This window comes from Lolium rigidum, chromosome 6 (genome assembly GCF_022539505.1).
Source record: "Lolium rigidum isolate FL_2022 chromosome 6, APGP_CSIRO_Lrig_0.1, whole genome shotgun sequence".
NCBI classification, from domain to species: Eukaryota; Viridiplantae; Streptophyta; class Magnoliopsida; order Poales; family Poaceae; genus Lolium; species Lolium rigidum.
The window spans coordinates 99,636,975-99,663,016 of NC_061513.1; the positions used below are offsets into that span (position 1 = coordinate 99,636,975).

The 26,042-nt window shown below is 47.3% G+C and overlaps 2 protein-coding genes across 2 annotated transcripts; one reads left to right on the forward strand and one right to left on the reverse strand.

Annotated features, from left to right (window-relative positions):
* The first annotated feature begins 3,336 nt into the window (after positions 1-3,336).
* LOC124666452 (PRA1 family protein B2-like) lies at positions 3,337-4,339 on the forward strand. Its single transcript, XM_047203789.1, has one exon. It carries the CDS (start codon positions 3,355-3,357, stop codon positions 4,024-4,026), a length of 672 nt encoding a protein of 223 aa, XP_047059745.1. The 5' UTR covers positions 3,337-3,354; the 3' UTR covers positions 4,027-4,339.
* A 4,782-nt stretch (positions 4,340-9,121) lies between these two features.
* LOC124667764 (laccase-3-like) lies at positions 9,122-11,070 on the reverse strand. The gene is made up of 3 exons (XM_047205017.1): positions 10,981-11,070; positions 10,336-10,861; positions 9,122-10,221 (listed from the first exon to the last, which is right to left on the reverse strand). Exons 1-3 carry the CDS (start codon positions 11,068-11,070, stop codon positions 9,143-9,145), a joined length of 1,695 nt encoding a protein of 564 aa, XP_047060973.1. The 3' UTR covers positions 9,122-9,142.
* Between the last annotated feature and the right edge of the window lie 14,972 nt (positions 11,071-26,042).

A 26,042-nucleotide genomic window follows, 5' to 3' on the forward strand; every position in this document is an offset into this window, starting at 1 on the left:
ATCTCCACTTTATCAATGAAAAACTTGAGTCCTGTCTCACCATAAACAATTTGTGAAATCCCCCGGTATGCCGGGTGGTAGGATGTAATACACTCTTGTCCTTTTGGTGCGTGAAACTGCTTAGATTGCTAGGTTTGGCATGTTTGAACCTCGTTACATTCGGTATGTTAAACCGGTAAGTTTGGTTTGATGGAGAATGAGGATGATGAGGTAACTTTATAGGAGGAAGCTGATCCGCCGCGCCGTTGGATGAAAAGATGAAGTTTTTTTTAGCCTTACACGTGTTTCAAGGGGTAAACTGGTCTTATCACCCCAAAATAACTGGTTGGAGTTACTGCGCGCGTGCCGGAAATTACGGAGGACGTGTGCCCCCCACTTGCGCAACGTGTCGATGGTGCAGAATTTTGGACCCAGGTTTCAGTGAAGTGACAAGAGCCGTGGTTTCCCAAGGAGGCAATCGCGGCTATCGTCAGCAGTGATGTCATTCCAAAGAAAACTTTGAGTGCTTCTATCAAATATGGCGACAGGAAAATCTCGAGTGTTCCAACAAAGAAACTTCGGGAGCCTATGTTCAAATACAAGCATTTGTTCATATGCTCGGGGGCTACTCTTATCAGAAGTATTGTTCATACTTCTGATAAGAGGACAAGGTGACAAAGAAAAAGATAGAGTTGGTGAAAAATAGCAAAGACTGAGCCTACAACCAAGTGCAAACACTTGGCTGTAGCCTCGGGGGCTACTCTCATCGGGAGCGCCGGTCGCGCACCGATAAAAAGAGAGGGAGCAACAAGTAAAAAAAGAGAAGAAGAAAGGAAGGTCAACAAAATAGCGATAAGACAATAGAAGTTGAGCCAACAACCAAGTACAAGCACTTGGCCGTAGCCTCGGGGGCTACTCCCATCGGGAGCGCCGGTCGCGCACCCGATGAAATATGAGAAAGAAGTATCATCGTACATTTTCGAGTTATACATAACTCTTTATGTACTCCCATCGGTAGGTCAAGATACTATGTCATCATATGACTCGAATAAATATACCATTGCAGCAGCCGACAGGCACTCAACAATATATTCTCAGAGCGCGTCCGCCACGATAAAATCTCTGAATGCCGTAATATTTTACGAAGGTAAGTCCCCGGGATCCGTCCTGTGCGGCGTGAGATCGCACCCTAATGCGCTCTACTATTTTATCTGTGTCAACAGACGCGAAGAAAAATCCTAGCGGACGCGTTAGGTACTCGATAAAATTCAACTGGAATTCGGCATATGGTAAGACCTTAAGCGGCGCATGTAGAATTAATCCAGTATCTCAAGGTCGAGTCTAGGGACTTGACCTTGAAGTAGGTTTTTGCGGGATTGCCACAAGAGCAGTTAACTGGTACCTGATCCGTCAGATGAACCAGCCCCATCTACTGTTATCCCTGTACAAGATATAAATACTTCGAGCAAAATATTATAAATATTCATAGAACTTATGGATTGTTTCTACAATGGAGATTTCACTCGGCTCTACGATTCAAGCAAAATCTCGGGAGCTACTGACATAGGCATCCCAGATGGGTTTGCCGAATAAGGTACCCGGGATAATCGAAGGCCCACGACCCGAAGATTATGAAGCTTGGAAGCCCAATAAGCATCGATATGGGAAGTAGAGATAGATTAGGAATAAGAGGCTTGAATCAATACGGGAAAGACTCGAATAAGTCTCCCGAACTTTGTAACTTGCACGATACGAAAACCTCGGCTCCACCTCCTATATAAAGGGGAGTCGAGGAAGAAAAAAAGGATCTAATCATTATCAACACACACCCTAGTTTTTTCATAGTCGAGCACCTTTTCGACGGAAACCTTCGAGATCTACTTGCCATCTACTTTCCGCGAAATCCTAGTCTACAACTTATAGGCATTGACAAGTTAATACCTTGTCAGTTATCAATTACCAAGGCCACCGTCCTCTTCTTTGTGAAGAGTTGAAGTTATTTGGACTTAATTGAGCTTTATTTGCCATTTATGTGTTCTTATGAGAAATCACTCATGTTATTGTAAATGTGAGTGATCATGCACCATCTAAAGTTTGAGCTCTCTAAACTCAAGCCTATCCTCATCTAGAAACACTTATATCTAGCACACAAGTCTTTTCACTCAAAACTCGAGGCTCAGGTGGGGTGGTGGAGGCCGAATATTCTTTGTTTTCCACATCTTTTTGGCAAATTTGTATTCTATATGTGCCATGGCACTGATCATGTTGTTTCACATACATGATTTTCAAATATTCAACAAAGATGGCTCAGATATTTTTGTTCCCTGAATTTTTTAGAGGATCGGATAATTCGGATCAATTGGAGTACGAATATCCGGGGAGGGGGGATTATCCGGCCCCTGTAGGGCTTGTTTGGTACTAGAGTTTTAGTGGGGATTAGCGGGGATAATCCGCTCCAAACATTAAATCCGCACTTATCTCTAAGGAGTCGTTTGGTATCCATCATTTGGGTCTGGAATCCTGGAATTCATTTTGGAATTCCATAGGTGAGCTGTTTGGTTGCCACAGAATTGGGCCGTCATTTCATTTAGGAAATCCAGCAAAATGACACCATGGGTAAACACAATTCCAAGTTGAGACCTCTCATTTGCGTTTCTCTATGGAAGCCATTTACAAATTCAATAGTGAATTCTGCTGTCATTTGCAATTCTCGTGGCAACCAAACAAGTGTCCATTTCTGAAATTACAATGTAAATGAAATGAATACATGTATTCATTTCAAAATGCTACAAACGAAATGAAAGCCCGGCTTCCAAACGAGTTCTAATGCATATTTGGTGCTAGAGTATGAGCGAGTTTAATCCCCATTAATCCCCATTTTTCTTTAAATTTTAGTGTAATTTTTTCAACCTCCAATATTCTACCTCTACCTAGTGGATTGTGGATAAAATTTTGTGGGGATTCGATGACGATAGAATTCACCCAATACTTTAGAATATTATCCTCTCTAATCTCCACTAAAATACTAGTACCAAACATTAAACAAGGCAGTAAGGTTCACAGAGTTGAGAGTTTCGAGTGCCGATTTCGAGAATTTCGAGTTGGAGGTCCGTTTTAGCTTTTGCATGAGTTCAGGGTTTATTTTGAACCTTCTCCCATGTACTGCGCCGGCCTTCTGATCATCAGGTGCTCATGCCTTGCTAGACTAGAACGTCAATGACGCGTGGGTCCCGTGTTAGTCCAGTACCCACTGTGAGTGTGAGGTGGAGACGGGCGCAGAACCACCAATCCCACAAGCATAAAAGTGCTCGCCCAACCCAACGTGCTAATCAATCAATCAATCCCGAATCTCGCAGGCCGTCCGCAGCCGACGCCATGGCCTCCGCACCGACGCCGCAGCCGTTGCTCCCGGTGACCAACCCCTCCTCCGGCAGCGGCGGCGGAGGCTCGGCCCCGTCCTCCGGCAGCGGCTTCTCCGACGCGGCGCTCGCCACGCCGGCCTTCCGCCTCTTCCTCAGCAGGGTCTCCGACACGGCGCGGCGCTCGCTCGAGGACCGCCGCCCCTGGGCGGAGCTGGTCGACCGCTCGGCCATCGCGCGCCCGGACTCCCTCTCCGAGGCCACCTCGCGCCTGCGCCGCAACCTCGGCTACTTCCGCGTCAACTACGCCGCCGTGGTGGCCGTCTCCCTCGCGGCGTCGCTGCTGGCGCACCCCTTCTCCCTCCTCGTCCTCCTCGCCATCCTCGGCGCCTGGTGCTTCCTCTACGTCTTCCGCGCCCCCGACCAGCCCGTCGTGCTCTTCGGCCGCACCTTCACCGACCGCGAGACGCTGCTCGGCCTCGTCGTCTCCTCCCTGCTCGCCTTCTTCCTCACCTCCGTCGCCTCGCTCATCATCTCCGGCCTGCTCGTCGGCGGCGCGCTCGTCGCGGTGCACGGCGCCTTCCGCATGCCCGAGGACCTCTTCCTTGACGACTCCAGCAACGTCTCCGGTGGCAACACCACCAACAGGCTGCTGTCCTTCCTCGCGTCGCCCGGATCTGGGGTTTGAGGCTGCGCAAGATCTGGTAGGGTTTCCTTCTTTCCTGGACTGAAGAGTTCGTTTGAAGTCTGAATTCGTATAGATCTGGTTCAGTGACTGTAGCTAATCGCTTCTCGCTACCCGGCTGGTACATAATTTCGACTAGGTGTGGATATGCATATCTGATTTTGGTAGTAATATGTACCTCCAGTTATGCGATTATCTCTGCAAGCGCTGTACTCTGTTAGATACCTCATGTGATGACTGGAGAGCATTATCAAATTGATCACTGTGACCTTTGAGACAGTTGAATATCATGACAGGTTTTATGGTTTTCCCATCACTGTCAGTGCCGTTTGCAACCTTTTAATATATATACTTGTTCAAACTCGTTGCCATACCTGAATTTTGAGGTTGTGCTGGAATGTTTGCTGTTTCATTCAATTGTATGCGCTGTGGTGAATAATGAGTGTTGTTCAGCTTTTCAAGCTGAGATAGTGGATGTTAGAGTGCCAGGTTCTACTCTTGTAGCTTGAAATAGTTGATGTTGTTAGGTACAACTCCTGCAGCTTGAGATAATGGATGTTAGAGTGCTGGCCTGGTAGGTACACTTCTTGCAGCTTCAGCTAGTGTATGTTAATTGTTAGGCACAACTCTTGCAGGTTGAGATTGTAGATGCTAGAGGGCTTTGTACAGCTTGTGAAGTATTTTTTCATGAAAAAGCATGCGAAGTATTTAAGGCTAAACTCTTGCAGCTTGAGATAGTGGATGTTGGAGTGCTGGGTACAACATGTTAATTATGTTGGGGTGATATCTACAACTATGAAGGTGGTTTCATTGTTCTTGCCTGTTTAAAGTTAGTGGACGTAGCTTTCTTCAACACAGTTGATTCTGATGGCTGAAACCAATTTGACGTGGTGGTTTGAACTGATCTAAAATTTCTGCTGAGAACTGAGATAAGGGCATGAAGTTTATCTTAGGATTGTGTCTTCTTTTCCGGCGCCACTTATATTGTGTCGAATCATGGAGTAATCATTGCATCGGATAGTTTGCCTATCTGTAGAAAGTGGTTTGTTGTTCTCAAACTCTTGTTGGTCTTATCCTTCATTGAACAAATATCCAGAAGTTTGGCCATTCTTTTGCAGTTCGTAGGAAAATGTAGTTTCCGAATAGTCTTCTCTCTAGTCTGATCATTACCATTCCCTAACGTGACATCCTCGTCACAGTTCAATTCTGAACGTGATGCATCAAAATTTGATACAATTGAATATCATGACAGGTTTTATGGTTTTTTTTTCCATCATTGTCACTTTGTCAGCGCAGTTTGCAGTTTTGTATCAACTTGTTCAAACTCTCTGTCATACCTGAATTTTGGGGTTGTGGTGGAATGTTTGCTGTTTCATTCGATTGTATGCGTTGTGGTGACTGGTGAATGATGAGTGATGTACTGATGTACAACTTTTCATCCTGAGATGGTGGATGTTAGTGCTAGGTACAACTATGGCAGCTTGAGATAGTAGATGTTAGAGTGCTAGGAACAACTCTTGCAGTTTGAGATAGTGGATGTTAAAGTGCTGGCCTGGTAGGTACTGTATGTTAGTTGTTAGGCACAACTCTTGCAGCTTGAGGTGGTAGTGTATGTTAATTGTTAGGCATACTTGTGCAGGTTGAGATTGCAGATGTAGAGGGCTAGGTACAACATGTGAATTATGTAAAGCTAGACTCCTGCAGCTCTGAGATAGTGGATGTTAGAGTGCTGGGTACAACAGGTAAATCATTTTGGTTTGCTATGTCCAACTATGAAGATGGTTTCAAGGTTCTTGCCTGTGTAAGCCAACCATGGCCAGGCTTTAGGGGTGTGTTCGGTTTGGGGATGGGGTGGAATGGAATGGAACCATTCCATTCCACTGGCACGGAACCGTTCCATCCCTGTGTTCGGTTTGGACAAAAAAATTGTCACGAAACGGTTCCATCCTTATGTTCGGTTTTGGAATGCGATGAGAATGGAATGGAATGGGTGAGATAATCACCCGATTAATTATTCTAAACTCGATTAATTATTTGCTAAACTTGATTAAATAGTGCTAAACTTGATTAATTATTGCTAAACTTGGTTAATTATTGCTAAACTTACTTAATCAGCGTGTGACAGTCACCCGTTTCACCTTGTCCGGCCGAATCGGAGGAACCACTTCATTCCGGATCTAGAGGGAATATTCCATTTGGAGGAACCACTTCATTCCATTTCAGTTTGCAACCGAACGTAGGAACGGGCTCTAGGTACGGAACGGTTCCATTCCGTTCCACCCCATCCCCAAACCGAACACACCCTAGATGTTTGAAGGTTAGTGGATGTAGCTTGTTGAGCTTTCTTCAGCACAGTTGATTCTGATTGCTGAAACCAATTGCTGTGGTGGTTTGATCTGGCTGATCTAAGCCCCAAAGGGATTTGAGGCGCGTCGGACAAAAAAACGTTCCCAGCCGCATCCCCCAAAGTCGATTTTTTGTCCGGCGCGGCCCGATACGGTGTCCGGCGGCGCCCCAAGCCCGTCCCCGCCCCACAGGGGATGCTCCGGGCATGCCGGACACAACGAAAAGCGAGGCGAAGTCGACGCGGGGCTGACCTGTCAGCGGCACATTGAATTTTAACCTAACCGTCGTCTACCTCACGAAGGAAGTTATTCGCGCGCAGTGACACACAACGACATCTTTGCCTTAATGGCGACGGAGGGGCATGCGAGACGTCTCGTCGGTGCTGCGCAGCCTCTACGCGTCGCCGGCGTTCGCACGCCACCGCACGTTCCCGTGCTTTCTTCCCGCCTCTTCCCGCGCTTTCTTCCCGACGCTGGCGTCTATAAAAGGCCCTCCCGGCTCAATGGCAGCCACCTCAACCGCCGGCAACCCTTTCTCCGTCACAAGCACAACCCTCATAGCTCCACCGCCGTCTCCTCCACCACCAGTGCGCAATGATGAACCGCCCCGGCGATGGCCAGTTCCCTCCACCGTCGTCTCCTCCACCACCCCCTCCACCACCGGATTCGCAGTTCGACATCGACGTCGCCGCCTGGGAAGAGCGGCAGCGGCGAGGGGCGGAGCTTTGGCGTGGACATCGTCAGCAGCGGCGGGAGGCACTCGAGTAGTAGGCTCGCCAGCAGCGTGAGGCGGCGCATGCGGCGGCAGAAGCGGCGTTCTACGCCCCGGACCCCGCAGCTGACGAGAGCGCGGCGGCAGCAGCATGGCAGGAGGAGGCGCTGGCGGACACCATTGCGGCGTTCGACGCCTCCACGGCAGAAGAGGCACGGTGGCGCCAGACGGAGGATATTGGCCAGCGGTGGGCTGATGATCGTCGTCGCCAGCGCGAGGAGCGGCGGGAGGCGATCGAGCGCCGGCGGCGGGAGTCGATGGAGCGGTCGCTGCAGCTGGCGGTGGAGGAGCGTGAGCAGCGGGAGGCGGCGCTGGCGGCAACGAAGGCGGCCTGGGGGAGGCGGGCGGATGCCTTGGTGGCGGAGGCCGACGCATTGGCGGCGCGCCTGGAGGCGCGAATGGAGGAGGAGGGGGAGGAGACGGAGGCCGAGGCGGGGGAGGAGGAGACGGAGACGGCCGATCAGCAACACTCGCTCGTCGAGTTCTTCGAGTCGGAGAAGAAGCTCCAGGACGCCGCTCGTGCCCGCGAAGAGGCTCAGATTCACCGTGCCGTCGAGCTCTCCCACCAGACGGCGCAACAGGGGAGGGCAGGCGACGACGCGCTGCTGGAGCAGCGGCGTCTGGCCACCACCCTACGCATGGAGAGGCGGCGCGCGCAGCAGGAGCTGCGGCGGAGGGAAGGCGACGACAGGGCAGGGCCGTCGAACGCACTGCCGGGCGGGCAGTGGGCTAGGGTTTAGATGAAATGTTGCCGTTTTCATTCAAAGTTTGTAATATACAATCAAATTTGAATGAAAACTTTTATTTTTCGTGCACTAATATTTATTTGGGGATTTTGTTTGGGGGACGCGACTGGGGAGTGACTACGCGGCACGAACAAACACGTCCCCCAAACGCTCAATCCGGCGCCGTTTGGGAACGGTTTGGGGACGCGACTGGAGATGCTCTAAATTGTCTGCTGAAAACTGAGATTCCGGCATGAAGCTTTATCTTATACCGTTTCTTCATTACCACTACTTATATTGTGTCGAATCATGGAGTATTCATTGCGTCGGTTTGTTGCCTATCTGTAGAAAATGCTTTGTTGTTTTTAAAACTCTTGTTTATCCTATCCTGCATTGAAGAAGTAAGGTAAAACTTAACATTATCCAGTAGTTTGGCCATTCTTTTGTAGTTCGTAAGAATAGGTAGTTTGCAAATAGTCCTCTCTATAGTCTGATCATTACCATTCAAATGTAAGAATGGTAATGATCAGACTATAGAGAGGACTATTTGCAAACTAACGTGACTTGCTTGTCACAATTCAAACCTGAAAGTGATGCATCAAAATTTCTTGGTCCTTGTGTTGTGACATTTGACAGCATTGATGGTGTTCAGTCCTTGGCATGAGTTCGTTCCGATTGGATCTGTCCTTGGGAATCAGTGGGCTTGTGTGTTCGATGTTGAAAAATAGTCAGATCATATTGTATGGTCTCTTGTCGATGTTCTGGGAGACGGCGATATTTTGAGCTAAGGGAACAAGGAAGAATTTGATGCAGTTGCTCTACTCCCAAATTAACCTTCGAATATGTGTCTGACTGTTCTTGACTGAATTCTGCTTAGTTTGTAATTCCCGCATGTGAATGGTGACTAACTATTGATACTTGGATTTTGTTTCATTGAGACACATACGTTAATTTTTTGTTGCCCATCTGCAGAAGTTGCCTAGTTTGCAGAAAGGAAAAAAAATGCAGTTATCGCTTGGATTACACTTGCTATGGAGTATATTAAATAAAAGTTCACTTCAAATAATACAAGCTGATGAATCACTGAAAATTACACAGATTTACAGGGGACTGTTACAAACCATGATGCAAAATCAAACCCCCTAGAAATGTAAAACAAATTCTCAAAAACAAGAAGATAACAAATACCCCAAAAGGCAGCTACTAATAAGAATAAGAATATAACATGAGCAGCCTTCAATATTCGTATTGTTGTATCTCTGCTGGTCGTTTACTCATTAGCACATTGGAAGATCAACTGGAGGCGCCTCCAGCGACTCCAGCTCGCCGTACCCATCCTCCACCAGGAATGCCATCGCCAGGCCCCAGGTTATGTGCACGTCGAGATGGCAATGCATGAGCCACACCCCGGGGTTATCGGCCCGGAACCGGATGACCGCCCAGCCGTTCACCGGCACGGCGACGGTGTTCCGCTGCGGCGGGTTTTCGAGGTTGAACTTCTGGGCGTCCTTCTCGGCGTCGTAGTTACCGAAGCCCTCAGCGAGGATGAGGAAGTCGTAGCCGTGGATGTGGATAGGGTGGTTCTCCGGTGTGACGATGCTGGTGTCCTGCAGGACGATCTGCACCACGGAGCCGAACCTGAGCTTGTACAGCTTCGTCGCCGGGATGGGCTGCCAGAGGCTCCGGCTGACGTTCCCCGTGTAGTCGAACTGCACCGGCGGGTAGGCTGGGAAGTCGGTGGTGAAGACGCCGGGGATGTCGTAGTAGTGCGCGTGGAGGAGGGAGTCGGTCGTGGGGAAGACGAAGGAGACGTTGTTCATGCTGGCGGTGAAGCGGGTGTTGTTGGGCCCGCCGCACTGCTGCCCGGGCTTGCAGTCGAACAGGCCGAGTCCGACGGTGAAGAAGAGGTTCTCATCGACTGGGCTGGGGATCTCGACCTTCTTCGGGCTCTTGATGCCCGCGGCGAAGGCCGTGGCGGCGCCAGTGTCGTTGAACGCCGGGAGGGTCGGGAAGGCCGGCGGGATGGAGGGGCCGAAGTCGGTGTCGCAGCCGCAGTCGTACTGGATGACGGCCGTGGTGGTGGTGTTGTCGAACGCCACGCCCTGCGCGCTGATGTAGGCGCGCGCGGCGACGTAGTACCGCGTGGGCGGCTGGTCCATGGTGACGAGCACGTCGGTGGTCTGGCCCGGCGCGATCATGAGCACGGAGGTGGCGAAGGGCTTGGTGTAGGACGCGTCGACGCCGACCACCGTCATCTTGTGGCCGGCGATGGAGACGAAGAGCTCGTGGTTGAGCGCAGAGTTGATGAACCGCAGCAGCGCCGTCTCCCCGGGCTTCACCGAGATGGCGGTGGTGTCTGCATGCAGAACGCGCATCGTACGTTAATGGCGATTGCTGGCGCGTGTCGGCGTCAAGCGGAATGGCATCGATCGACCACGGAGTGAGACCCGGCCCTGAGACTAACTCGTACCTTGGCGGGAGCAGTTGTAGAGGTCGCCGGGCTGGCCGTTGATGGTGAAGGCGTCGGAGACGTTGGGCCCGCCGCCGGTCCTCTGCGCCTCCCGGATGACGTCGATGGGGTTGGCGTTCCACCACTCGCCGAGCAGGAGGGGCACCTCCCGGGACGGCTTCTCGAAGGGGTAGTCCTTGCCCTCCCTGGGGCGGATGACGAGCGCGCCGTAGACGGTGGCGCGGAGCCAGGAGCTGTGCGCGTGCCACCACAGCGTGCCCTCCTGCCCCTCGATGGTGAACTTGTACTTGTAGCTGCCGCCGGGCTTGATGGGGCACTGCGTCACGAACTCCGGCCCGTCCGCCCACCCCGTCCGGAACTGGCGGATGCCGTGCCAGTGGATGGTGACGTTGTACTGCGCGTGGTTGACGACGGTGATCACCAGGGTGTCGCCCTCCCGGACCTCCAGCGTCGGCCCCGGGAACTGCCCGTTCACCGTGATGATGTTGTGCTCGTTGCACAGCCTCTTCACCGGCGTCTCTTGGACCTGCATTAGTCGGCCAGATTGCCACGCCAAAAAATGGTCAGCCTCTGTACACGGAGCATCATGCGACGCCATGAATCCGCTGCTAGGAGGGAGGTGTAGAGGGGCAGAGGGTCACTTACGATGAACTCGTGCTCATGCACTTCGGCGCCGGCGAGCAAGGCGAACCCGAGGAGGCTGAGGAGAAAGAGTCGTATCCCGGAGGACGCCATGCCGATCGCCTCGAGCTACCGTCGATCGCCTCGTAGCCCTCGTGCACGATCGGCGCTCTCTGCTCAGCGAGTGATCGAGGGGTAGTAGCTAGGAGAAGGCTTTGTTTACTCTGAATGCTTCCGAGTTGGCGATGAGACTTCCAGGTTCAGGGCACGGTATATATAGCGTTCGAAAGAACAGGGTTCAAACTTCAAACTCAGCTTGTCATGTTCCTGACGTCCGGCCTGCAGGTTGGTCGATTAGGTTGTGATTTTCTGCACTATTAACCTTTCTGCATGCATCAGAGTGACCTGCTTCGAATCGAGTCCCCGTGCTAATTCAACCCTGCAGATGGTTTGGTGCACCCACTGGCCTGCCAATGATGGCGCATGTAGTAGTTTCACAGGGCAAGCAACTACGAGAATGACAAGCCTCTGGGTACAGGTGGGAAGTGTTTATCACCGTACTTTGATGTCACAAATCGTTCCGTTAAGTACTTGCTTAATTTGCGTAGAGTATCGGAACATCATCGTCCATGTAACGGTCTGTAAGTAGGGACTAGGGATTACTTGTCGAGCGAACTGATAAGGTTCAGGCTAATTGGGAAACTTTAACTAACTGACACTCCTTGACTCCTTGTGATGTTGCAACGGCTTTGTCTTGTCAAAATTCTTGTCATAATATTCCTAATAGTTGTAACTTTATGAAAATTTTCATCATATTTGTGTTTTTTGTAAACTCATAAATTTTCACCATATCGTCCAAGACTGCAAGTTGAGCAGTCATCCGGTGCAAAAGCAAATTCTCTACAAAAATTATGATTTTTCTCAAATTTTCATGTTTTATTAAATTTTGTCAAATTTAAAAAGAGGAATATGCTGCAATAGCTCACGCTCCTCCAGCGTCAACTCAGATACATCTGTAAGACTAGCCATAGTGCAAGTAACTTTAATAGTAGTAACTTTGGATCCAAATCACCAGGGTTTATGAGGTAGCGCTAGATCCGGCGGCGAAGCCACGGGAGTCGCAATTATTTGTTGAGGTTGCGATCCTGGCAATCCTGAAAAATCTGACCGTTCGTCTATCGAAATCAGTTACTCTGGGTTTTCCTATTCCATCATGTAGTCATTTAAAGAATTTTTTTCTTATTTTTTGAGATCTAAATTCTTTCCTCTAACACGCGTCATTTGTATTAGAGGGACTGTTAGGAACACGCTAAACCTACGAAATTAATATGACCGCACATATAATGGAAGTAAACACAAAGATATGAAAGCCGAAAGAACAGAGCAAACCACTTTCGAAGGATCATGGTCATCCTCTTACAGGCATCTCTAGTTTCAAACGTACAGAGGTCAGCAGAGTTTTTGTACACCATCTTTTTCCTGATCAGTTAATCTGCCGCTGTCAGAAGCTATATCAAGCCAGGATATAAGAGCTACATTTCAGACCATACTTTGGTAAAACTTGTGAGCAAGGCAACTTGGTGTTGAAATTCAATAATCAGGAGTCAACCGTCACATTTTTCTACTATCCATTTCTGTCCTATGAATGGTTGGCTTATGGTAACTTTGAAGATAACGATTTTTCGAAATTTTCCTAAGTTTAATTAAATCCGTCAAATTCTCAAACAAACAAAAAAGAGATTTGGTTGCAATAGCACACGGCTCCTCCTGCATCATGTCAGATACATCCCTAATGAGTACATCTCCGGCACTAGTTTCGAGAACTCATTTGGTTATACTCACTTCATATGAATCGATTCTCAAAAAAATTGCTATAGAGATTAGCTTTTGTTCATTTGACGCAAGGGGCGGACAAGTTTTGTTGGAACCTCACTAAGAATGGTAAATTTTTGGTGCATTCCATGTATAGAGTGATAATCCAGCCTCCCGAGCCGGTAGTAAGAGCATCTCCAGCCGTTGGGCTCCCCAGGTCGAAATTCGGCGCTAAATAGCGTCAGATGGATGTAAAAATTGGCCTGGGGAGGCCCATTTTTCCAGCCGCGAGCCCAGAATGAATGAAAGTATTTTGACGTAATAAGGCAAATTCAGACAAAATTGGGCGAAGCTCGTTCAAACATAAGCGAAATTTAATGATATTTAACATATAGAGGCGAGTTCGTACATAAATAGGCCGAATTCGTACATATATTTGAATTCGTCGATGTGATAACTTAAACTTAAACTAAAACCAGCCTTCTACATGCTGAAATGGCGGTAGAAGGCTGTGTAGTCGCCGCCGCCGTCGTCGTCGCTCGAGTTGCCGGCGTCCTGGGGCGGCGACGTCTCGTACCAGCGGCTCGAACCCTGGCCAGCGTCGCCGGCGCGTGGCGGCGTCGGCCGGTAGATGTCGTCGTCGCTGCTCTCCTCGAGCTTGATCACCTCCCTTCCCGCGGCGTTCCTTCCCGCGGCTGGTGTGGCGGCGCGGGCGGCGAGTTGCCGCGCGGCGGCCAGGTCCAGCAGCCGCCGCTGCTGCTCCGCCTCCTGGCGCTCCCAGTCCCGCCTGGACCACACCAGTGCAGCGTCGATGGGGAGGCTGTTGTCGGCGGGCACCAGGTCCTTCAGCGACCTGGCGATCGCCTCCGCCACCATGGCGTCCTCCGCGCGCTAGGCCTCCTCCTCGGCGAGCTGGTTGGCGGCGGCCGCGGCCTCCTTCTTCGACGACTTCCTCTTCCGTCCGCGCTGCGGAGAGGAGGGTTGGTCGCGGATGACGAGGGCGCCGCTGCTGTACCCTCTGGTCGGCGGTGGAGACGCCGGTTCCTTCTTGACGAAGACCGGTGTCGATGGAGACGCCGACTCCTTCTTGACAAAGACGGACGTCGATCCGCCGGACCTGGACGCCGACCTCGACCCAGATGAGGAGGAGGACGGCGCCATCCTCCTCGGCATCCAGGAACTACCGTGCCGGCGCGACACGGTAGCCGCCTCCGGCGGCGGCATTTCCAGGACGGGGTAGTTCCCGCCAACGATGTGCGCGAGCACATTCGGGAGGGTACGGCCATGCGCTCTCCACCACCGGCGGCGGCCGGCGGCGTTGTTCCTTGCCGGAGGAGGAGGAGGGCCGTCATACGCGGCGAGTTCGCTCTCGTACCTGCGCCAGAAGAACTCGGTCCACGAGTCGAAGTTGTCGGGGAAGAAGCGCGGCTCCACGCGCTGCTCGTCAGCGAACGTGGCGAGCACTGCTTCGATCTCCGCCTCCAGGGCGGCCCGACCCATTGGCGGCGGCGGGATCGGCACGCCGCCCGCGCTTAGTCTCCATCCTCCCGGCGCGCGGAAGTCCGGCGGCGCCGGGTAGCCCGCTGATGCGCGTAGATGTACACGTCCGTTGGGAACCCCAAGAGGAAGGTATGATGCGCACAGCAGCAAGTTTTCCCTCAGAAAGAAACCAAGGTTATCGAACCAGTAGGAGCCAAGAAGCACGTGAAGGTTGTTGGTGGAGGAGTGTAGTGCGGCGCAACACCGGTGAAACCGGCGGTAACGTGGAACCTGCACAACACAATCAAGATACTTTGCCCCAACGTAACAGTGAGGTTGTCAATCTCACCGGCTTGCTGAAAACAAAGGATTAAACGTATCGAGTGGAAGATGGTGTTTGTTTGCAAAGAACAGTAAAGAACAATACTTGCAGTAGAATGTATTCAGATGTAAAAGAATGGACCGGGGTCCACAGTTCACTAGTGGTGTCTCTCCAATAAGATAACTAACATGCTGGGTGAACAAATTACAGGTGGGCAATTGACAAATCAAGATTCAATACAATCAATGATGATTACTATGTGATTTAATCAGGGCATTACGACAAAGTACATAGACCGCTATCCAGCATGCATCTATGCTTAAATAATCCACCTTCGGGTTAGCATCCGCACCCCCTCCAGTATTAAGTTGTAAACAACAAATGATTGTATTAAGTATGGTGCGTAATGTAATCAACACAAATATCCTTAGACAAAGCATCAATGTTTTATCCCTAGTAGCAACAACACATCCACAACCTTAGAACCTACTGTCACGATCCCGATTCAATGGAGGCATGAACCCACTATCGAGCATAATTACTCCCTCTTGGAGTTACAAGTATCAACTTGGCCAGAGCCTCTACTAGCAACGGAGAGCATGCAAGAACATAAACAACACATATATGATAGATTGATAATCAAATTAACATAGTATTCTAGATTCATCAGATCCCACCAAACACAACATGTAGCATTAGAAATAGATGATCTTGATCATGTTAGGCAGCTCACAAGATCTATAACAATGATAGCACAAGCGGAGAAGACAACCATCTAGCTACTACTATGGACTCATAGTCCAAGGATGAACTACTCACGCACCAATCCGGAGGCAGGCATGATGATGTAGAGCCCCTCCGGTGATGATTCCCCTCTCCGGCAGGGTGCCGGAGGCGATCTCCTGAATCCCCCGAGATGGGATTGGCGGCGGCGGCGTCTCTGGAAGGTTTTCCGTATCGTGGCTCTCGGTACAGGGGTATTCACGACGAAGGCTATATGTAGGCGGAAGGGTAGGTCAGGGGGCGTCACGAGGGGCCCAGACCATAGGGCCGCGCGGCTAGGCCCCAGGCCGCGCCGCCCTGTGGTCTGGCCACCTCGTGGCCCCACTTCGTTATCTCTTCGGTCTTCTAGAAGGTTCGTGGAAAAATAGGACCCTGGGCGTTGATTTCGTCCAATTCCGATAATATTTCCTTACTAGGATTTCTGAAACCAAAAACAGCAGAAAATAGCAACTGGAGCTTCGGCATCTTGTTAATAGGTTAGTGCCGGAAAATGTATAATAATGTTGTAAAGTATGTATAAAACATTCAAGTATTGTTATAAAAGTAGCATGGAACATAAGAAATTATAGATACGTTTGAGACGTATCAAGCATCCCCAAGCTTAGTTCCTACTCGTCCTCGAGTAGGTAAACGATAACACAAATAATTTCTAAAGTGACATGCTACCAACATAATCTTGATCAACATTATTGTAAAGCATATGAGATGAATGGAGTGATCTGAACAAAAGATTGCTAACAAAGAAAATGACTAAACAAATGAATCATATAGCAAAACTTTTCATGAATAGTACTTTGAAGACAAGTATCAATACGACTTGCATAAGAGCTAACTCATAAACAATAAATTCAAAGTAGAATGCATTGAAGCAACACAAAGGATGATTAAGTTTCAGCAATTACTTTCAACTTGTAACATGTATATCTCATGGATATTTGTCAACATAGAGTAATATAACAAGTGCAATAAGTAAACATGTAAGAATCAATGCACACAGTTAACACAAGTGTTTGCTTCTAAGATAGAAAGAAGTGGGTGAACTGACTCAACATAAAGTAAAAGAATGGCCCTTCGCAGAGGGAAGCATGATTACTATTTTTGTGCTAGAGCTTTCGTTTTGAAAACATAGAAACAATTTTGTCAACGGTAGTAATAATTCATATGTGCTATGCATAATACTTCCTACAAGTTGCAAGTCTCATGCATAGAGTACTAATAGTGCTCGCACCTTGTCCTAATCAGCTCGGATAACACGGATTATCATTGCATGACATATGTTTCAACCAAGTGTCACAAAGGGGTACCTCTATGCCGCCTGTACAAAGGTCTAAGGAGAATGCACGCATTGGATTTCTCGCTTTTGATTATTCTCAATTTAGACATCCATACCGGGACAACATAGACAACAGATAATGGACTCCTCTTTTAATGCTTAAGCATTCAACAATAAATAATATTCTCATAAGAGATTGAGGTTGTATGTCCAAACTGAAACTTCCACCATGATACATGGCTTTAGTTAGCTGCCCAATGTTCTTCTCTAACATATGCATACTCAAACCATTTGATCATGAAATCGCACTTACTTCAGACAAGACGAACATGCATAGCATCTCACATGATATACAACAAAGATAAAAAGTTGATGGCGTCCCCAGAAACACGGTTACCGCTCAACAAGCAACTTATAAGAATTAAGACACATAACTACATATTCATCACCACAATAGTTTTTGAAGCTATTTGTCCCATGAGCTTTATATTGCAAAGATAAAGGAATGAAATTTGAAAGGTAGCACTCAAGTAATTTACTTTGGAATGGCAGAAAAATACCACATAGTAGGTAGATATGGTGGACACAAATGGCATGGGTTTTGGCTCAAGGTGTTTGGATGCACGAGAAGCATTTCCTCTCAGTACAAGGTTTGGGCTAGCAAGGTTGTTTGAAGCAAACACAAGTATGAACAGTGCAAGCAAAACTTACACAAGAACATATTGCAAGCATTATAAGGCTCTACACTTTCTTCCTTGTTGTTCAAACATTTTACCCGAAAATATCTAGACTTAGAGAGACCAATCATGCAAACCAAATTAAACAAGCTCTACGGTAGTTCTTCATTAATAGATTAAACTACATGATGCAAGATCTTAAACATGATCTATGAGAGCTCAAACAATTGCCAAATTTCCAAACCATATGCAGCATTTTCTGATTCCAACCAAATAGCAATTTAACGAAGCAATTTCAGCCTTCGCCATGAACATTAAAGCCCAATTAAGAACACAAGTGTTCCATATGAAAAAGCGGAGCGTAATATCTCCAATATAAGAATGATGGGATCCAACTTTATTCAAACAAAAATAAAAGCAAACCGACGCTCCAAGTAAAGAACATAAGATGTGATGGAATAAAAATATAGTTTCACTAGAAGTGACCTGATAATGTTGTCGATGAAGAAGGGGATGCCTTGGGCATCTCAAACTTAGATGCTTGAGTCTTCTTAAAATATGCAGGGATGAACCACCGGGGCATCCCCAAGCTTAGACCTTTCACTCTTCTTGATCATAGTATATCATCCTCTTCTCTTGACCCTTGAAAACTTCCTCCACACCAAACTTCAAGCAAACTCATTAGAGGGTTAGTGCATAATAAAAAATTCACATATTCAGAGGTGACACAATCATTCTTAGCACTTCTGGACATTGCACAAAGCTTCTGAAAGTTAATGGAACAAAGAAGCTCATTCAACATAGCAAAAGCGGCAATGCGAAATAAAAGGCAGAATCTGTCAAAAACAGAACAGTCCGTAAACACGAATTTTGCAGGGGCACTTAACTTGCTCAAACGGAAAAATTCAAAACTAATGAAAGTTGCGTACATATCTGAGGATCACTCACGTAAATTTTCAGATTTTTTTGACTCTCCTACAGAGATATCTGTGCGAATTCGTGACAGACAGCAATGATGTTTCTGCGCAGCAATCCAAATCTAGAATCAACTTTAACATAGAGACTTTACTTGGCACAAAAACATGATAAAGAGAGGTTGCTACAGTAGTAAACAACTTCCAAGACTCAACAATACAGTAAATCAAATGAAAATTGGGTTATCTTCCAAGAAGTGCTTTTCTTTAACGCCTTTCAGCTAGGCGCGGAAAGTGCAAATCAAGTAACATCAAGAGAAGAAGCATCAACATCATAGCTTGTTCTAATAATAGAATCAAAAGGCAACTTCATTCTCTTTCTAGGGAAGTGTTCCATACCTTTCTTGAGAGGAAATTGATATTTAATATTACCTTCCTTCATATCAATAACAGCACCAACGGTTCGAAGAAAAGATCTTCCCAACACAATAGGACAAGATGCATTGCATTCAATATCCAAGACAACAAAATCAACGGGGACAAGGTTATTGTTAACCGTAATAGGAACATTATCAATCCTCCCCAAAGGTTTCTTTTTAACATTATCGGCAAGATTAACATCCAAATAACAAATTTTCAATGGTGGCAAGTCAAGCATATCATAAATCTTCTTAGGCATAACAGAAATACTTGCACCAAGATCACATAAAACATTACATTCAAAATCATTGAATTTCATTTTAATGATGGGCTCCCAACCATCTTCTAATTTCCTAGGAATAGAAGCTTCAAGTTTTAATTTCTCTTCTCTAGCTTTAATGAGAGCATTTGTAATATGTTTTGTAAAGGCTAAATTTATAGCACTAGCATTAGGACTTCTAGCAAGTTTTTGTAAGAACTTTATAACTTCAGTAATATGACAATCATCAAAATCTAAACCATTATGTTCTACAGCAATGGAATCATTGTCACCAATATTTTGAAAAATTTCAGCAGTTTTATCACAAGCAGTTTCAGCAGTTTCAGGCAATTTTGCACGCTTTGTACTAGGAGTAGAAACATTGCCAACACCAATTATTTTACCATTGATAGTAGGAGGTGTAGCAAGATGTGTAGAATCAACATTACTAGTGGTGGTAATAATCCATACTTTAGCTACATTATTTTCTTTAGCAAGTTTTTCTTTTTCTTCTCTATCCCACCTAGCATGCAATTCGGCCAACATTCTAATATGGGATTTCTATTTTCGTGCCCTCAGGTCCTTAGTTGTACTCAGTTTTCCCCAGCTCCTTTGTTTTTCCTCAGTTTTCCCCAAGCCCTTGTCTGAACCACAGAAGGAGCTCGGACGGAAGGAATCCATTAAGTTGACCGTTCTGTGCTAACGAGTGGGGTCGTGTCGTTTGTGTGGTCGCGTCGTGTGGGACCGCATCGTGTGGGGCTGGTAGGAAGGGACCGCGTGGGACAGGACGAGGCCGTGTTTGTGTGGCCGTAGCGTGTGGAGCCGTGTGGGTCCGGGACGGGGGCACGAGTGGTTTATGTCTCTTTCGCCCAGATTAGCAGTTTTCAATGTACCTTTTTCCTCTCTATCGCTCGATCTCATTCATATTTGATAGCCCAAATTGGTAGCAAATCTAGAGCAGCTTCTCCTTCTGTTTTTTAACGCCATTCATTTCTTTATGCCTTCGTTTTTACCCAATCAGGTAGGAAATCTAGGGCACAAATCCGGAGAGAAAATATAGGATAAGCTGCATACGGCAACCAACATAGCATAGATATATTCAGGACAGATCCAAAAGTAGTACCGATAGATCCAACATAAGCTACATTTTACATGAATTTAAGCTGCTCTACGGATAGAGCGAGTCACATACGAGAGAGTGCAGTAGGCACGTTCAACGCCTCCGGGTAGCGCGTGTGACTCGCTTGGAGGTTGCGCAGTGAATCCCAAGTGCTTTGTGTTTGGCCATGTACGCATGCACGTTCAAGGTCCTTCCAACTCTAGCGCCACATCCGCCAATGGATTCAGCATGGTTCACCGGGGAGTTGAAGTCGGTGGCGCGGAGCTTCTGTTGCGGAAGGGGAACTTGTAAATGCCTCGAGCAAAGGGGCCATCGTAATGGCCGGACTGCAGCCTCCCGAGGACGTGACGAGTCTTGGTGTGGAAGGACTCGTCGTCACTGTCGATGTCGCTGCTCTGCACCTGTCACGTAGCACCAAAGATCGTGCAAAAAACACAGAGTCAATTGCAACGATGATGGAACAGAGAGTGAATAAAAGATCATGCATGATACTATGGGCTCAAAAAAAGAGGTAGCCTCAGTTACATTGGATACACTTATATCCGGGATTTGAGTCGATAAACCAAAGATCATGCACAACAAATTTGTACACACCAATTGTTTACTGACCAAACCCTGAATCAATTTATGCCCAAATATTCATCATCATCGGCACAAATCTTAAACAAAAGCAAATCACAAACACTAATAACACAAGATCTAACACAAAAGGATCGAACTAGGAACAGACGAACAGTAATAACGCAAGATCTAACACAAAAGGATTGAACTAGGAACATACAAACAGTAATAACGCAAGATCTAACACAAAAGGATTGAACTAGGAACAGACGAACAGTAATAACGCAAGATCTAACAAAAAAGGATTGAACTAGGAACAAACGAACCGTAATAACGCAAGATCTAACACAAAAGGATTGAACTAGGAACAGACGAACCGTAATAACGCTAGATCTAACACAAAATGATTGAAATGAGATAAGAACAAGCGAACAAAGGGTTACCTCTGGCTCGTTGTCGACGATGGTGGTGTCGTAGGGGTTCTCCGGCGCGTCGTACTGCACTGGTTCGTACGGGTCCCAATCGACGGGGACTCGGACGGTGGCGGCGGCCGATGCGCCGGCTGCTACGTTGGAAGCAGCGACAGGGGCCTGGACGGGGGCGGCGGCCGATGCGCCGGCTGCTACGTTGGAAGCAGCGACAGGGGCCTAGACGGGTGACAAAGGATTAATTTGTCAATGCCTACAGATTGTAGACTTGGGTTTTGCTAGAAGTAGAGGGCAAGTAGATCTCGAAGGTTTCAGCCGAAAAGTACTCGACGATTATGAAAACTAGGGTTCTGTTGACAATAGATTCGATCCTTTCTTCGTCCCTCGACTCCCCCTTATATAGAGGGTGTAGCCGAGCGTTTCGTAATACACAGGTTACAGAGTTCGGGAGAGTTTCGTACCCAACCCGTAAGATTACAAATGTCTATCTTTCCTAATACAAACTTATCTTTCCTTAACACTAAATGTGCTTCCAAGTCTTCTTATTCTTCGAGTCCTGGGCCTTTAGTAAACCCCGGGTACCATCTTTGGCAGGCCCATTGGGGATGCCTATGTCAGTAGCCCCCGAGATTTTTCTTGAATCAAAGAATCAAGGAAAATCTCCAACTTTACTCATTACATAATCTTTCGATATGCAAATATTATTTTGTACAGGGATAACGGTAGTTGGGGCTAGTTCATCTGACGGATCAGGTACTAGTTAACTGCTCTAGTGGCAATCCGCAAAAACCTACTTCAAGATCACGTCCCTGGACATGATCTCGGGATACTGGTGTAAACTTCGACAGGTGCCGCTTAAGGTCTTATCATTATGTCGAGTCTCAGTCATATTTTATCGGGTACCTAACGCGTCCGTTAGGATTTTTCTTCGTATCTGTTGATACGGAAAAAAGTAGCAGTCCGCCGTCAGAGACGGTGCCACGCCGCTCAGAACGGATCTGGGGTCTTACCTTCGCAAAGTTTTGCGGCATTCGGAGATTTATTCGCGACTTTTAGCGCTCTGAGAATATATTGTCGAGTGCTTTTCGGCTGTTGGAATAGCACATTTTATCGAGTCATATTTGATGACTTATTTTGTCTTCCCGATGGGAGTATATGTAGAGTTATCTGTGTAACTCGGAATATGCTCACTTCTGTTTTTTTTTATCAAAATTCATCGGGCACGCGAACAGCATTCCCGATGGGAGTAGCCCCCGAGGCTACAGCCAAGAACTTGTGCTTGGGTGTAGGCTCCACAAATATATATCCTCTGCTGATATATTTTGTAATCCTTCTCGATATTTTCATATTTATCGGGTGCGCGACCAGCGCTCCCGATGGGAGTAGCCCCCGAGGCTATGAACAAATGCTTGCATTTGGTCATAGGCTCTCGCCATTTCTATCTTGTCATACTCAAAGTTTTCTATTTTTCCAAAGTAGCCCCCGAGCATTTGGGGAAAAACTTGTATTTGATCAAAAGCTCTCGAAATAATCTTACGTTGTCGATAATCTCTCCCAGCTTCATAGTCAAGCTTTTCTTTTACCATGATGACGTCAGTGCTAATGATAGCCACGATTTCTGTATTGGAAACATGCGAAAACCGCTCCTCTCACTGCCTTGTGGGTCCAAATTCCCCATCTGATTGACACGTCGTGCAAGTGGGGGACACACGTCCTCCACTTTTTCTGGCGCACGTACTGTGCCCTCTGTCGTTTCTTTTCTCAGTGAAAAACCATTTTTACCCCTTGTCCACGTGTAATCCATCTACGCCGTAAATTTTTCATCGAATGGCTGCGTCGATTCACCGCACCTCTATTTAATTCCATCATATTCTTCCTCTGTCACTTTCGCTCACTCCGCCCATCTGCGCCTCTGCCAAAAATCCTCCATTGCGCTCGTTGCCTTGCGTGCTCCTCCAAGCTTGTGTTGTTCTACTCCCCTCGAGTGGGAATCATCATCCCCGCGACACGCATACTCCAGCGCTTCAACAATCTCCAATGGCCACCGAAGATCTGGAGTGGGAGAGATCCAAGATCTCCAATCAAGACATGAACCTGCTGAAGAGGTTGGGATTCACCAAGGAGAAGGATGCATTGCGCTTCCCCCGCGAGGAAAGCTACCCAAAGCCTCCGATGGAATATCGGGTTAGTTTTGTTGACCATCTTATCCGCGGCCTTTCCCCTCCTATCCACGAGTTTCTGCGCGGTCTTCTTTTTGTTTATGGGCTTCAGCTTCACCAGCTGACGCCCAATTCTATCTTGCACGTGTCGATCTTTATCACATTGTGCGAATGCTTTCTCGGAGTCCAACCTAACTGGGCTCTGTGGAAACGCATCTTCTGCCTCCGCCGTAATGGCTCCCACGGTGTCGCCTATAATATTGGCGGCGTCATCATCTGTGTTCGATCTGACGTCAATTATTTCAACGTCAAATTTCCTGATTCTGTTCAAGGCTGGCGCAAGAGGTGGCTATATGTGCACGAAGAAAGCTCTGATTCAATGGAGTACAATATCGCCCCTTTTGACGGAAAAGCCAAAATTCTTCGCCGCCGCTCCTGGGATGCTGAAGCTTCCGAAGAAGAGAAATTGGCGACAGAGGAACTGATGACTCGCATCCGTGAACTTCAAAGTACCCGTGGCAAGGAGCTATCGGGTATCCAAATCACAGCCTACTTCCTTAGGATTAGAATGCAGCCTCTGCAAGCCCGAAAAAATCCCCTTTGGATGTATGCTGGTGATGAAGATGTCGAGAGGCTCTCCACAGATCTTTCTGCAAAAGATTTGGAGAAGCTAATCCGAAGAATCTCCAAGCTTAGAAAGAAGGACACCATTCCATCTTCTTGCAAGGTTGCGCCATTTTGCCGCGCCAATCCTCTTCCCAAGGTATTTATTCTTCGTCGGTATTATACCTTCTTCTCGAAGTATTTTTGTGTCAACTATTTTTACTTGTAGTGAACTATAATTGTTTTGTCGATATTCTTTATTCTCCACAGGGTCACCTTGTTCTATCTTCTCTTCCTCCCCTTCCCGGAGGTGGGGAAGTCGAAGAACGAGCTGTTGTCACCGACGACAACCAGGGTGCTTCTCGCCCTGAAAGTGGAGTCGGGGATTCCCATAAATCCGCGGCTTCTCTTGAAAAAGAGACTGAAGCAGAAGTTTCTTCGTCGACACGCTCATCTCTCCCTGCTGCTTCTCCAAAAGGAAAAAGGAAAAGGGATGAAGCCATCGACTCTGGCGCCTCCAAAGCTACACTCACTGCTGAGGAAGAAACTTTGGATCTTTACGGTGCTGCTCTCGTCAGCTCGTAAGTTCTTTGCAATTGCTGTGCTGTTTTTTCTCTTTGTCGATGTTTTTGAAATTGCTATTTTATCTTGTCGCTATATTTATGGCAGTGACGATGAAGAAGAAGATGCTCCTATCGACGAGACTGCTCGAACGAGCACGTCTCATACTTTAGTTGTTTCGGAAGCTCGTCCTGATGGCGACGAAGCTTCTACTCCTCCGCAAAACCTTGAACATCCAAAATCAGCTGAAAGCCCCCGAGCTCCTTCCCCAAAGAGAGCTAGGGTAGAAACATCCAAGGAACCAACCATATTAACTGGTTGTTCCTCGACTTCTTTGATGGAAGAGGTAAATTGTTCTGTATTGACTTTTCTTTTGAAGTTTTTCTCTTTTTCTCCTTGATGTCAACTTTGTCTTCTTCCTATATTGATTCTTTTTTCATTGTAATCTCTCCAGCCTTTTATGAAAGAGCTCGTCCGCTTCGGTACCCAATTTATTGGGTACCGCGATTATGCCGGCGAACTTGAAGGTACTTACTTGTTCTGTCCAGCTCTTGTCGAGTTTTTCTTGTCACTATCAATGATTATCTGTCTTTACGTTGGCAGGGAAACTGGCAGAAGCCAACAAATGTGCTGACGCTCTCTCTATTGAGTTAGAACAAAGTGAGAGTGCGCACGCGAAAGTCGTCGAGGATCTTCAAAAAAGACTCGATGACGCAAAAAGAGCCTTGGAAGAAAATGTAGCTCAGCACTCTGCTCGAGAAGAAGAGGTCCTCAGTCGACTGGAAACTCAAAGTCGACGTTTTGTTAGTAAGTCCTTACACCCTTTACTGTTTTCTCACGTCGTGTTTTGGTCTCCCCCCTTTTTTCTTTTCGATAACCTTCTTTTTTTATGCTTTAAACAGGGAGAACACATCAAGAATACGAGCTGGACAATCCTGAGGATGACGAGCTTCTCGATGCGCTTTCTCTTCTCGAAATTCATGGGACGGAAGCTCGTAACGGATTAGATGAAGATGAAGCTGGCCTGTCGCGACTCTTCCCCTATTTCTTCCATAGAAAGGAGCGACCTGCAGTTTTCATTGACCTTGCCAAGTGCTTCAACGGCAATGAAGACCTTGGACTCCAACTTCGTCAAGAGGGACTAAAAGTTGGTGTCGAAGGTACTATGGCCTTGGTTGCAGAGAGTCAACAACAAGTCGACTGGTCGAAAGTTGGCGATGCGGGGAGGATTGAAACTAAGAAGTGGCAGTCGCTAATCAAAGCGGCAAAGCCCAATTCGAAGAAGATCCTCGCCACTCTTGGATATAAGCCAACAACCGCTCCGAGTTCTTCAAAACCGGAGGTCAAGTAGACCACTTTGCTTTTTCCTTTTTAGTTTTATCTCCCCTTTTGGTGCTGTCTCCGTAGTGTTCTTGGTGATGACTGCTTCTGTAATTCTCTAGAGGACCTCCTTTTGTAATAGACATGTATATATTATGAAAATGAATGGAAATCTGTCTTTGCTCGATGATTGATGTCGAAATTTCTGTTTTCAGTTAATTTTTGACAACTATACGACAACTCCTGGTCCTTCCGAGGTTTTTTCCTTCGTCTCATTCGAAGAAAACCCCTGTCTCTGTTGAGTTTGTTGAAAATTCTTCGAGTAAGAATTCGGCAGAAGATTTGGAAGAACTTCGAAAACAACTCCAATCCACGAAGAAGCAATCACTTATGCT

Excerpts from the sequence above, each read along its gene's own strand:
- LOC124666452 (XM_047203789.1), top strand. The coding sequence starts at position 3,355 with ATGGCCTCCGCACCGACGCCGCAGCCGTTGCTCCCGGTGACCAACCCC.
- LOC124667764 (XM_047205017.1), bottom strand. The coding sequence starts at position 11,070 with ATGGCGTCCTCCGGGATACGACTCTTTCTCCTCAGCCTCCTCGGGTTC. Across the intron at positions 10,862-10,980 it reads TGCATGAGCACGAGTTCATC|GTCCAAGAGACGCCGGTGAA; the intron begins GTAAGTGACCCT and ends CGACTAATGCAG. Across the intron at positions 10,222-10,335 it reads CTACAACTGCTCCCGCCAAG|ACACCACCGCCATCTCGGTG; the intron begins GTACGAGTTAGT and ends TTCTGCATGCAG.